Raw genomic sequence first — 13,649 nt, forward strand, 5'->3', positions numbered from 1 at the left:
TTTTTGGAATCAGGAGCCATCTATGTTGGGCATTGCAATCAATTATTAGTACAGTAGTTACTGTACTAATTGAACCTTGAACCCAAAATTTTAATTCTCAAACATACGCATCTCTATAAACTGAAAAGACATTGTGGCTTTTATTTAACAGTATCAGAGTTTATTAGGGCAGTGCAATATTACAGATTTTGTTTTAATGGTGCATGTTGGGGCATGAACATAGCACCTTTCTGCAGCTGGCCTTAAAGCAGCTGGCCTATTCTAAGGATTGGATAGTCCTGGGGGAAAAATTATGGCTCCATTACGATATTTTAGACCATTTTGCATTCCCAAATATTCTAAAGCACTTTTTGGAGATGGAATCTGAGCTGCAGCACAGTTCTGGTGTCTGTGATCTTTATTAGATGAAACCTACTAAAATCCCAAGATCCTATAGCTGTGATGGTGAACCTATGGCACGTGTGCTAGAAGTGGCACACAGAGCCATTTTTCCAGGCATGCGAGCTATTGCCCAACTCACCTGCAGCTGCGCATGCACGCCCGCCCCAGCTGGTGTTTGGGCCTCTAGTGCACATGCGCGCAATTCAGGGGACCCTGATGGTATTCAGAGCTCTCCTGCGCATGCGTGCACGTTTGTGCATGCGTACGTGAATACTGGTGTGCAGCATGTGCATGTGCAGATAGCGTTCGCATGCTTGCTTTGCACGTGTGAAAACCATGCGCACGCACAGATTGTGCGGTTGTGTGATTGCGCACGGTGGGGGCATACATGAAAGCTGTGTACATGCGCAAATGGTGCAGTTGCACGTGCAGTGCATGTGGGAGGAGCTGCGTGTTAGCATGCATGGCATGCGCGCAAAGTACAGACCTGTTCGGCACTTGGTGAGTAAAAGGTTTGCCACCAGTGTCCTATAAGTTGCTTTTATATATATACATTAGGTATAGGTGCATCGTTTTTTTAAAAAATCTGTGCATATATATTTTAAAAAGTTGATGGCTCACATCTATTTGCATTTTGTCAAAAGGATCTCTTCAAATTGGAGAGTTTATTACTAGTTTATCTATTTTGAATGCAGTGAAAAATACCATGTTGAGTCAATTACAGTCTTATTCATGGCAGATTTTCCAACTAACGTTGTCTTCCTTTGGATGCTTGTTTGTTTTTTAATAAAATAAAACTTGTGAGTCTTGGAAACCATAGATTGCTAGAAGATAGTCCTTAGATTTTTCTAGCTCACAACATTACATTCTTTAGTAGAGCAGTAGGAACAACTTCTTTGTTTTTATTTTTATTTTTTTAAAAACCAGTATTTGAGAAGCCTACATATCATGAAACAAGTAGCATAATTTCAGTAACAAACTATTTATAGAAGTCTTTTTGGTACTATGTTGTTTCTAAGGGTTGGGAAAAATATTTCAGATTGGCTTGATTACAACTGCAGTCAGCTAAAATCTTACAAAGGCATGCATACTACCCACTAACTTGCTCATGCTGCATCCTTGCCAAAATTAATTGCATATCTAAAACTATATCAGTTACATTCTAAAATAACAAAAAAGAGACTATTTAACCACTTGTATCCATCTCATTAGACACCTTGGGCTATATGAGCTAAAACCAACCTTCCCTGAAAAGTATATCCATCTGTAAGAGTTTCATTCCTGTCTTTCTGTTAACTATTTTCAAATGGTATGTAGAGAAGTTATTAACAACAAGGAATGAATATAATATAGTTGTTTAACATAGTAAACAACATTCTATTTTCTGATGTGTTGCCATGGTCAAAGATGAGTAGACAGCACTCAGCAGTGGAGGCTGACCTATAAATAAATTGTTTTAACAGACTTGTGATGCAGGGTTTCTTCAAATAATACGATTAAATTTGAAACGAACCACACAAGCATCTATTTTCTCTCTCTTGCATATATTTCTTCTACTCAGGAGATCCTATTGTATTAAAAAGGGCACTTAAATTGTCTGTAAATAACTATCTCTCTTTTTTGTAATAGGGATTTGGAGACAAGAGCACAAAATGAATACTTCAGAGCCTTTTTTAGGTTACCAAAGAAAGAGAGGTTGCACGAAATTGTGGATTGCTCTTTATGGACACCCTTCAGCCGTTGTCACACAGCTGGGAAGCTGTATGCTTCTGATGGTTATATTTGTTTTGCTAGCAAAGAAGATGGCTGCTGCAATATTCTTATTCCGCTTACTGAGGTTAGTATGCCATTCACTGATATGTTTGGTTTTAAAATCTGTTATGCCTCTGAAAGGATGGATATGATCCATAACTTGAAATACTTTGACCATTAATTAAAGTATTGGTGTGGGAGGGGGAAATTATTAGAGGTATATCTATTTATCCCAATCAGTGTAATAAGTCATTTCACAATTACTTAAATTAATGTGATTTCCAAATCAAAAATAATAACTATTGTGAAGATGAAACATTTTTGCTAAAATGTTAGTATCAGTTGTGATTTATTTATTCATTATAAAAACGTAACAAATTCAGTTCATACTGCAGATTACAATCTTAAATAATCTTTGCATTTTCATTTCTAGAATGAAACAATTGAGCATTGATGGCATATCAATATCAGAACTTTTCCCTCACTTTTGTGGATAATTTTTGTTCACAGGTTGCTAGTATTGAGAAGATGGAGGACACAAGTCTTCTACCCAATCCCATCATTATCAGTGTAAAAAGCAAGACAGCTTTTCAGTTCATTGAATTGAAGGACAGGGATACTCTGGTGGAAAATCTATGCTTAAGACTGAAACAAGTGAAGGCAAATAACCTTGTGCTCCAGAATGCTTTGAAAAGCAAAGATATGGTAGTTCTTGTTCAACTTATTTTATACTTGGCTCATTGATAATAACTTAGTAAAGTAAAAAAAACCTTAGTAGTAGTAGTAGTAGTAGTAGTAGTAGTAGTAGTAGTAGTAGTTGTTGTTGTTGTAGTTGAAGTTATAATAGTAATAGAAATATTACTATTGTAATATTTATACAATAGTATATATAAATATTGTAGCATTGTTGCTTTAAAATAGGGGTTATATACTATAATTTAAAGTTGCTGACTTTCCTGATGTAATATTCAAAGTGGGATCAGGGAAGAATTTGCAAGATGATTCCATCTTTTATTTATTTCCAACTAATGTATTATACTTACCGTATTTTTCGGAGTATAAGACGCATCTTTTTCCCCCCTAAAAGGGGGTAAAAATTTAGGTACATCTTATACAGCCCCGCCCATCCACTGTCCCCCACCCTTTGGCCTCTGCCTTGCAGCAGTTACCTCCTTGCAAGCAATCAGCAAGAAAAAACAGCTCCTTTCAGCTTCAGCATAGGCTAATTAGCACAAGTTGATTGGATCCGCCTCCCGACTCTCAGCTGATTTGCTCTCAGCTGTTTTGCGCAGGCTCTGCTGCTTGCTACAAAGAGGTAAATTGCTGGAGCAGATTTTTTTTTCCCCTTGTGCTAATCAAGCTATGCTGAAAAACGAAAATGAAAGTAAAGCAGGCTGTTTGCTGTAACGAGGCAAAATTGCTCAGAGGCAGAGGGTGATTTCTTTTTCTTTTTTTCCTCATCAAAAAAGGTAGGCGCGTCTTATACTCCGGTGCGTCTTATACTCCAAAAAATACGTAGATTATATTCAGAATAATAATTGATAGTGGAACTCTGCATTTGCTCATATTGATAGAATTTCCATGTCACATGAAAAACATTTTGGTTTTGTTCTTACATGATTATGGACCTAGTTCTTATGGTTTCTTAAGCAAACCATATCTTAATGTGATTCATCAATTGCATTATGTTGATTTGGTATTGCACTATAAAAATATATACGTGTAACATTCCCTAAAATCAAAAACCGCAGTTGGTGAAAGTAATTATTTGAGAATAACATCCAAAGAGATAGCAGAGTAGACTTAGAAAAAAAAACTGTTTGATATATATATATATTAGTAGCTTTCAATTAGATCTAGATTGTTCGGTGTGATACAAAATTGTTATTTATTATATTTACACAGCACAACTCTCATGTAATACATGCTGACTATGAATTGGATGGATTTGGAACAGCTTCTCAGAGTAATGATAAGTGTGAAAATGACAGAAACAGAAGACACCTGCCGAATACAGAAGCTCTGAGTTCAGCATTTCACCCTTCTGGAATGGATGGCCTTGAGTTCAGAATGGTATGTACTTGGAAGATTTTTTGGAAGCTATTCTTTGAAAATATTTATCAGTTACATCTACTGCTTGTTATCATATTTATTAATATATTTTAAACATGATTCTATTACATTGAATAGTTTCTGATGCAGTTCTTTTATTCCCCTCCAAAAACAGTTAAAGGGTTTTCTTATTTGTTTCCTTTCCCTCTATCAGTCATTCTCCTGCTTCTGCAAATTGGAGTAAATATAAGAGTTGTGCAGGTAATTTCCGGGTTACAAGCGTTTCCATAGTGAACATTCGAAATTACGTGATAAGCGCCCCCTAGTGTTTAGGAATAAATCGCGAAACTACAAATGTTGCACCACCACGGCAGTTGTTTGGTCTTATGAATGATTGCAGAGGCTGTGCAACATTCACCCTGCCTATTCCCCCCCCCCTTGCACCGGATCTCCATAGATACTAGGCCTGTGGATAGTCATCTTGCGAAGATTTAGAGAGCCTTCGCTTTCTTGGCCTTTGGTGTGTACACAGTGAATGGAGGCCTAAAGTACTGCAAGATCATGCTAGATCAGTAGTGCGAGAACTCCCACTATTGATTTGCATGATCTCCCGGTACTTTAGGTCTTTGTTCTCTGCAAATGGAGGCCTGGATGAGAGCTGCGGCAAAAGGCTTTGCAAATGGAGGGAAGGCCTGAAACATCAAAGTTTGCAAAGCCTTTTGCCATCTTTGCAAAAAGCCTTTGCTGCTGAGAATGGAGCCCCCGGAGGAAGCGTGTGTCACTCTGGAGCTCCGTTTTCGCCAAGAAAGGCCTCTGCTGAAGAGAAGCACCATTTTCAAGAGCCTGTTTCCATGCAGACGAAGTTTGCAGTCTCCATCAGGGTGACAAGTGTTTGAGTGACCCTAGGGCAGTTGGAAGCAATTTGCTCAAACACTTGTCACACTGACAGCATCTGGAAACTTTGCATGGAAATGGGATGGTTGTGTGCAGGTCTTTCTGTCTTGTAATGCCAAGCATGTATATTTCCATGGCTCTTTGTACCACTCATAGCTTTTGTATCGATTTTGAGGTTAGTGTCCGTGTTTTACCAGCATATGTTAGAGCAGGTAGCACATAATGATTGCAAACTTTTCTCTTCTGACATAGGGGTGATTGTTCTTGAAAATTAAGCTTAGCTTGTTGAATACCTGCCAGCCACATTTAACATGCCGTTAATTTCCTTTATTGTATCACCTTCTATTGAGATACGTTGGCCAAGGTATATGTAGTGGTCTCCTACATCTACTTCTTCTCCAGATATACTGTATTTATCAGACTATAAGATGCACTGGTGTATAAGATGCACCTATATTTCGAAGAGGAAAACAAGAAAAAAATAGTTTTTGGCCTCTGCGCATTTGGTTTTTGCCCTCCCCAGCCCCCAGGAGCACTTTGCAGGCCTCTCAAACCCTCTTCGTGTCTCATTATTGCGAAAAATGGACTCGTTTTTCGCAAAAATGGGACACGCCGGGGGGGGGTTTCAGGAGGCCAAAAACAAGGCCGTATTCGGTCTATAAGACGCACCGACATTTGCGGTGAAAACAGTCTTATAGTCCGAAAAATACAGTAATCTTTTCCTTTCTTTGATGAATTTATTAAACATTACCTGGCTCTTTTTCATATTTATTTTTAAGCCAAATGGTTCTCCTGTTTTATGCAGCTCTTGTATATGTCTTTGTAACTCTGTAACTCTTCTGGGTCTTGTGAGAAGAGAACAACATCATCTGCAAATCTTAAATGATTTAAATAGACGCCATTAATTTTTATTCCATCTTTTGCCCAGTCTAGTTTGTGAAATACGTCTTCAAGGCAGGCTGAGAAAAGGATAGGTGAAATTGTATCACCTTATCATACACCTTATTCTATGTTGATTTCCACTTTAAAATCATTAAGGCAAATTGTCACTATTGCTTTTTCATATATTGATTGCAGTAAGTTTATGTAAGTAGTGTCAACACCTTGATTGAGCAATGCATTAATTTTTATTTGCTGGAAATACTAAATCAAATGCCTTTTCGTAGTCGATGAAAGCTATTCACAAAGGCATGGTGTACTCGTGCCTTTCAATTATACACATACACACACATACTGGTATATACATATGAATAAATACCCATATAGTATTTACTCAGTTGTTAAGTTTATCATTAATTATACACCACACTGTATCATTCTCTCATTTTTAGAACCCAGAATTTTAAATTTTTTAGCAAATTTGTATAATGGATCCATTAATTGAAATTAGAGATTAGAAATAAGAGATTAATTAATAATAATGTTTCCAATCATTTACAGTTATTAATCATTTTATTCATATTTTTATAATAATCTTAATGATTGCAATTTTCTGTTAATTACAGCAATATTGTATTGCATGTATTAGCTTTGTAAAAATTAATTGGTTTTCACCAGTCGTGGTGAAGCTCGTATTGAAAAAAAATGAAATAGAACAGTTGATTGATTTTGCCACCTGTGTCTCATGTAAAATGATAGGGGATTTCTTTCAGTCTTTCTAAATGACAGCCAAATTTTACAATATCATTCCATTATAATCTTATATATTGACCAAATTAGAGGATTTAATCCATTTCCTTTTTTTCATACTTTCTTTTGTATTAAATAAAACTGCTTTTTAGAATGAGAAGTTAATTCCCAACAATGTGGGTTCTAATAAAGGCTTTAATATATATCCTTTGTGTTTAGTCTAGAGAGCAAATAAAAGAGAGGCTGTGGGATGACCATTTTGCTGAGTATGGCCGAACTGTTTGTATGTTTCGAACAGAGAAAATTAGGAAACTGGTTGCTATGGGAATCCCAGAATCATTACGAGGCAAACTATGGCTCATTTTCTCAGGTGAGAATTCAGTAATTTCACTACTCCCCCAAGTATGTCATTTCATCATATAAAAAAGGGAGACCAGAAGGTGATGTCCATTTTTCTGTGCTGGTTAAGGAGAATCATGATTGTAGATTAAATGGACCTACAGTATGTAAAATCTGGCATTAAACTGTAGTATTAACATAGGATGTTGCTTGTTTTCTATCCAGATCGAGGATTTACTTGAGGCCACATAATTATAATCCAATCCAATCCAGTCCTCCTGCACCACTCTGCCGGACAAAAATGGGCTGCGTGGACAGCCATGAGGCCCCCCACGCAACACATTTTTGGCCTCCACGGCCTCCAGCAGCACTCTGCCGGCCCATTTTTGCCCGGCAGAGTGCTGCAGGAGGCCGTGGATGCCAAAACGGGCTGCAGGGGGACTGCACGCGGCCCGCCATTGCCTGTTTTATCTGGCACAGACACCGCGGGCCAGTCCTTTGATATTTGCAGGCCAGTCCTGCGGGTCAGATTTCAGCACCCCGTGGGCTGGATCCGCGGACATCCCTGATCTAATGTATAAAGAGATTACATTTCAGCATAAGAAAATGCTATTTTTTTTTGTTGACTCAGCAGTATGTGAACATTTAAATGTCAGGTATTTCTTTTATGCAATATAATAAATATGTTTACTTCTATATTTGCTATAACAGTAGATAAATTTATATAATTTAACAGTGGTTTAAATATTGAATACCAAAATATTATATTATACACTAGAAACTGCAGAGATGTTATACTTGGCCCAAATAATTGATTTGTAGGTTGTGAGATCTGAATATTTAAATTAGGATTTTTCCAATAAACTGATATAAGGGTGATTTATTTATCCCCACAGTATGTTGCATGTCGGTCACAGTTAAACTTAGTTTTTATAGGTGTTAACAAGAGAAATCACATCATATTTGTGAACAAACATTTATTTAACTGTGTTTATATTGCTAAAGTATCCATTTTGCATTTATTCCTGGGTCAGATGCTATGTCTGATCTGTATTCACATCCTGGTTACTATGAAGATTTAGTGGAAATGTCCATGGGTATGTATTGCATAGCGACAGAGGAAATAGAGCGTGACTTGCATCGTTCCCTACCTGAACATCCAGCCTTCCAAAGTGAAACAGGCATAGCTGCATTGAGAAGAGTCTTAACAGCTTATGCACACAGAAACCCCAAAATTGGGTATTGCCAGGTAAAGGTTTTTTATGACATTAACTTTTAAATGACTTTTCTTGGCTTGAGAATTGTGGGTCTGTTGACCTCTACCAGCCATCTTGCTTGTTCAGTTAAGGCCTACTAATACTTTTTAATACGATAAGGCAGGCTAGTTTACCTATCCTAATGCTATCTCTGCCCCATAGAGGTTTCTCTGCTAACTGTTAGAACACGGTTTTACCACTATGCCACAAACACAACCAAATTTCAGTTTTACACAGCCAAATTTCAGTTTTACCCTAATCACATTTATGTTTTTTTCTATGGAAACCAGTATCTCTGATCTAAACAGTGATATATACAGGATATTTAATAATCAATACATAATGATACAGTAATCAGGATGTGTAATATCAAAGTCGCTTATATTCCTCCCCCTCTTGCTTCCTAATAGTCCATGAATATATTGACCTCAGTTTTACTGCTATATGCTAAAGAAGAGGAAGCTTTTTGGCTGCTTGTATCAGTTTGTGAAAGGATGCTCCCGGATTATTTTAATCACCGGGTAATAGGTGAGTCGCTTTCTCTTTCTTTCTCTTTGTTATTGTGCTGTTTGTCATCAGTTTATTTATTTATTATTCTTTTGGAGATTAATTTATTTCTGAGATTTAGAAGCCTTACAATTCCAAAATTACTCTGTGTGGCTAACATCAAGTTAAAACAAGAAAAACAGCAAGAAAACTCTGTGCATTTGGACAAATCCACTCCCTCTAAGAGAAGTTTCCTCAAAAATAAGCCTATCTTGATTTTTAGTCTGTTCCTAATATAAGCCCTACCACAAAATAAGCCCTAGTGAAGAGGGTTGGAGTGGCCAGCACAGGAGACGGGGAGCACACGTGGGCTGATAGTGTCCGACAGCAGCCGCAGCCTTCGCAGCGCAGGTGAGTTGATTACCTGTACAAGCAGCAGGCGGAGGCAGAGGTGGGGAGGCACATGATCTGGATGCGTCACGTGGGCTGCGGGAAAGCCAAGAGTTGGTGGGCTGGAGCAGCGGCCAGCCTTGGGAGGCTCATCTTCGCATCTCTGGCTTGCCTGTGGCCCGTGCAGTGCATTGGGATAGCCTGCATTCTGCCCACACCTCTGCCTCCGTCTGAGCCAGTGCCGCCATGCAAAGACTAGGCTCCTGTGGCTGCCCTTCCGTGATAGTCTGTCAACTCGCCTTTCCTGCGGCCTGTCCAGATCACCTGTTCCCCCCCCCCCCGGTGCCTCTGCCTCGGTCTGCTGCTTGGACAGGGAATCAACTCACCTACACTGTGCGTGCTGCGCAGCCCCAGAGTGCGCTGACCAAGGGGCCAGCAGGCTGCAGCTGCTGTTGGATACCATCGGTCCCCAGTTTGCTGCCTCTTCTGTGTGCACCAGGGGCAGGGCGCCCAGCTGGGTTGATCACCCTGATACCGTGTTTCCCCAAAAATATGCCCTAATGCTTATTTTGAAGCCCCCAGAAATATAAGACCTGTTCTTATTTTCACGGAAGCATGATATCTGCAAACACCACACTCCACATCCAGCGACAACAGCCACGTTTTTAAGGCTTTCTGAAAAATAATCAGAGTAGGGGTGAAATGGATCTCTGGGGTGTTTTTCTTTGGAGCAACTTAGTGAACATATTTAAAAAATTATTCTATTTAATTATATTGTGATGTTTGAAGTGAAAATAATTCTATAGAACACTCTCCTTTCCAGTACTTGGCATCCCATACTTCTCTTTTTTTTCCCCCAAGACTATAATAGGCTAAAACGCTTGAGAACTCAGTGATGTTCCAAGCTTAAATTCATAGAAGCAGTACTTTTGTATAGGTAGTGGTAAACTAGGTTTATTTTTAATTGTCTTACATTGTGAATTGTATTTTAAATAAAGCTAAAGTAACGGATTCTTTCCACCTTGAGTAACCTGGCTCGCTGTGATTTTTACAGGTGCTCAAGTGGACCAGTCAGTATTTGAAGAGTTAATCAGAGAGAGACTTCCTGAATTAGCGGAACATTTTAAAGACCTCTCCACACTAGCTTCTGTTTCTTTGTCATGGTTCTTAACACTTTTCCTTAGTATCATGCCCCTTGAAAGTGCTGTTAACGTTGTAGACTGTTTCTTCTTTGATGGGATAAAGGCCATTTTCCAATTGGGCTTAGCTGTTCTTGAAGCCAATGCTGTGGAACTGTGCAGCAGCAAAGATGATGGGCATGCTTTGATGATTCTCAGCAGGTACTCTCCATGTTCTGCCTCTTTTATCTAAGGTTGACATCCTAGTAGTTTAAACTGCCAATTTAATTCATCTGTTGCTTTATTAACATTAATAGATTTCTTCAGCAAGACAGAGCAACAGACATGAATGTTTAATAGGATGTATCATAAATCACTGCTGGGCTGAATTGTTTCCAGCCCCAAAATTGTTTGCTTCTAGAAACTCTCTGCACAGCTTGAAAATAAGCCTTTTTCATTGTTTAAGGAAATCTAAGTCCTATTGTATAAAGAGATGCAACAAGCTTGGTATGATTTTTTGACAGTGAGAAAAATGAGAGCATGTGTGAGTATGCAGTGAGGAATAAAAGTATGCTTGTATCATGTTGCATATTTTGCAGTAGATTTAAATATATTTTTATTTTAGATTTCTAGATCATGTTAAAAATGAAGAAAGCCCTTTGCCACCAATTGGGAACCAACATGCCTTTTTCAGCGATGATATGGAACCTTGTCCTATAACAGAAATAGCGGATCTAATACGGGATTCATATGAGGTAGTGCCCAATGTACTAGGTAATGATTTAATTGGAATTTTGAAGTATTCAACATTTCAAATGAAAACATCTTTTCTTGTTCTAGAAATTTGGAGACCATTCTGTAGAACAGATTGAACACATGCGCTACAAACACAGGATCCGTGTACTCCAGAGTCATGAAGAAACCACTAAACAGAATGTGGTAAGAGTTTTCAAAATCTTAGTTTTAAACTTTAAAGAAGTGTAAGATATTTAAAAATGATTTCTAAAGATACAGAAAAATGCATCTTGAAATACAAAGCAACTGAAGCAGACACTTATGGCTCTTCGGATGTTACTGAATGGAATGCAAATGTGTTCCTTTTTTCTTTATGCTCCATTCTTTTTCCTTTAACACACTGTAAGTTTCATTCAAAGTCAAATGATGAAAAGTAGGCAAAAATACTTCAGATGAGGCAGGTTTGGGCGCATTTAGCTCAACAGGTTTTTTTTCATATGCCTTAATACTTATGCTAAACATATTCCTGTTTTCTCTTTAGCTCAGAGTGGTTATTCCAGATGTTTCTATTGTTCCAGAAGATTTGGGGGAACTATATGACTTATTTAAGGTATGCACCTTTTTCAGAAAAGTTTTGCATTAGATGAGATGGATAGTCAGATAGATATTGTGTATAGTTTATATTCAAAAATCAACAAAGATGTAATGTTTTGCAATATTTTAATGGCATCTAGGTACCTTTGATTTTAGTTTTTCCAAAAATCTAAGAGAATTATTGAATTAGATTTTGATCAGATCTTTTCAAGTGGTTAAGATTAATGGAATAAATTGGTCTGTTCTTCTAGAAGATGTTACAATACAAATAAATTGTGTTTCTTCTTGGCAAATTATGACACAGAAAAGGAATCTATTTCTGAAATAAGTAAATAGCTAAGAAAAGCAAAGAAGAGCAAAAGAAGGGCGCCACCACCAAATAATACTAACCAGGTTACACTTTTATTTCATTCTTCTGTAGCACACATTGCAAAGATACCTTGTTTTTCCAAGCTCTAACAGTGTAATAGTGTCTTTGTTGTTATGTTAACCTGCCAATGATAAGAACTAAAATATACCTGAGTTCCAGGACATTTAATATTATAAAAGATTATTGAAATTAAAATAAAGACATTTATTTTTTCCTGTCTACCAGATACCTTGAGCAGATACATTTGTATGCGCTAAACTTAAGAGCAATATGTAATGTTGACATTATTATGCAAATATTCATATAAACAAATGAATATGCAGTTGCCCACTACTAAAATCTTCCTGGATAAGATTTTCATTCCAATATTTGGTGTTTTTTTTTCCAGAAAGAACATTTAATAAGCTGTTACTGGGAATGGAATAGTGCAATTGTTATTCAGCGTCATGATCCAAGTCGACCCTATGCTGAGCAATATAGAATTGATTCTCAGCAATTTACTAATCTTTTAAAACTTGTTTCACCTTGGATATGTGGTGAACATACTCAGGTTCTAGCAGAAAGAACATTCCGCCTTTTGGATGAAAACATGGACCATCTGATTGAATTCAAAGCATTTGTTACCTGCTTAGGTAGGTATTCAATTTATACTGATTTTCTACTGCAGAGAGTTTTCAGGAAAGTTATGTATCTGAACAGTGCAAATGCCACTGGGTTGTTGCACAAAAGATGCATGCGTCGTAGAGAAGAATATTAAGCTGTAAGTTTGCATTTCTAGCAGTCTGTTTTACAGGTAGGCAAGCTGACACTGTGAACAATGATTCACAAAAAATTATGTGACAACAAATATTACTAGTCTAATGTGAAGCCAGAATGATTAGCTTCCATTGCTATTATGGAAATATTTTCATTCATTTGTTCATTCATTTGTTTCTTGTACTTTATACGAGAAACATATCTCGTTTTATAAGTTGCAAAGTAATTTATAGTTCCTATCTTTCTCTCAATTGTTTGAACACCTGGAATTAATTATAACTGCCAGAAGATAGTTTTATAAGCAAGTTGCTAGGATTTGTCTTTAAAGTCTGTGCTATTTTAGCATGTGAATTATGCCTGTACTACTTTCTTTCATATGGATTATTCTTAAGGTTGTCTACATGCAAGATGAAGTCTAACAGAATGGTCATTCTTAAAGAAGTGTTCCTTTGCTCTATAATAAACTTAGATGTTTTCAGCATAGAATTGTAAATGATTGAATTTGTAATTGAAGTTTAAATACAGACCTTTTCTTTATTATAATTTTTCACATAAATTACAAGTTTGTTATGCTTTAAGAGAAAGGGAGACAAGCCTCTAGTATACTTTCTTTCTCCTACAGATATTATGTACAATGGAGAAATGAATGAAAAAATTAAACTGTTGTACAGATTACATATTCCTCCTGGTAAGAACTTTCAAGCTATATTTAATTTTCTTTCCTTTTGGTTTAGCTTATCTCATCTGTATATAACTGTGATTGGAGCAGATTGGGAAAAGAAAATTGGTGAACTCTTTAGTTATATCTGTAAACTTCCAATTATGTACCTTATAGTGTGATCAGAAATTCATCTAATAACTATTAATTAGCTAAACTGATTCTGGTTTAACAAACAA

The 13,649-nt window shown here is 37.1% G+C and overlaps 1 protein-coding gene across 2 annotated transcripts in view; it reads left to right on the plus strand.

The window, feature by feature from the left end:
- The window catches only part of TBC1D8 (TBC1 domain family member 8), a 39,214-nt gene that overhangs the window by 22,920 nt on the left and 2,645 nt on the right, over window positions 1–13,649 (plus strand). For both annotated transcript variants that reach the window (XM_070943337.1, XM_070943338.1), the window contains exons 6-17: window positions 2,011–2,218; window positions 2,644–2,838; window positions 4,039–4,206; window positions 6,928–7,078; window positions 8,082–8,296; window positions 8,714–8,831; window positions 10,234–10,519; window positions 10,923–11,052; window positions 11,138–11,236; window positions 11,574–11,642; window positions 12,385–12,628; window positions 13,375–13,440. In XM_070943337.1, coding sequence (XP_070799438.1) covers window positions 2,011–2,218; window positions 2,644–2,838; window positions 4,039–4,206; window positions 6,928–7,078; window positions 8,082–8,296; window positions 8,714–8,831; window positions 10,234–10,519; window positions 10,923–11,052; window positions 11,138–11,236; window positions 11,574–11,642; window positions 12,385–12,628; window positions 13,375–13,440 — 1,949 coding nt within the window. The remainder of the gene's footprint in view (window positions 1–2,010; window positions 2,219–2,643; window positions 2,839–4,038; window positions 4,207–6,927; window positions 7,079–8,081; window positions 8,297–8,713; window positions 8,832–10,233; window positions 10,520–10,922; window positions 11,053–11,137; window positions 11,237–11,573; window positions 11,643–12,384; window positions 12,629–13,374; window positions 13,441–13,649) is intronic.

This window comes from Pituophis catenifer, unplaced genomic scaffold, assembly GCF_029215685.1.
Source record: "Pituophis catenifer annectens isolate HBS135680 unplaced genomic scaffold, rPitCat1.0.hap2 SCAF_4, whole genome shotgun sequence".
Classification (NCBI taxonomy): Eukaryota; Metazoa; Chordata; class Lepidosauria; order Squamata; family Colubridae; genus Pituophis; species Pituophis catenifer.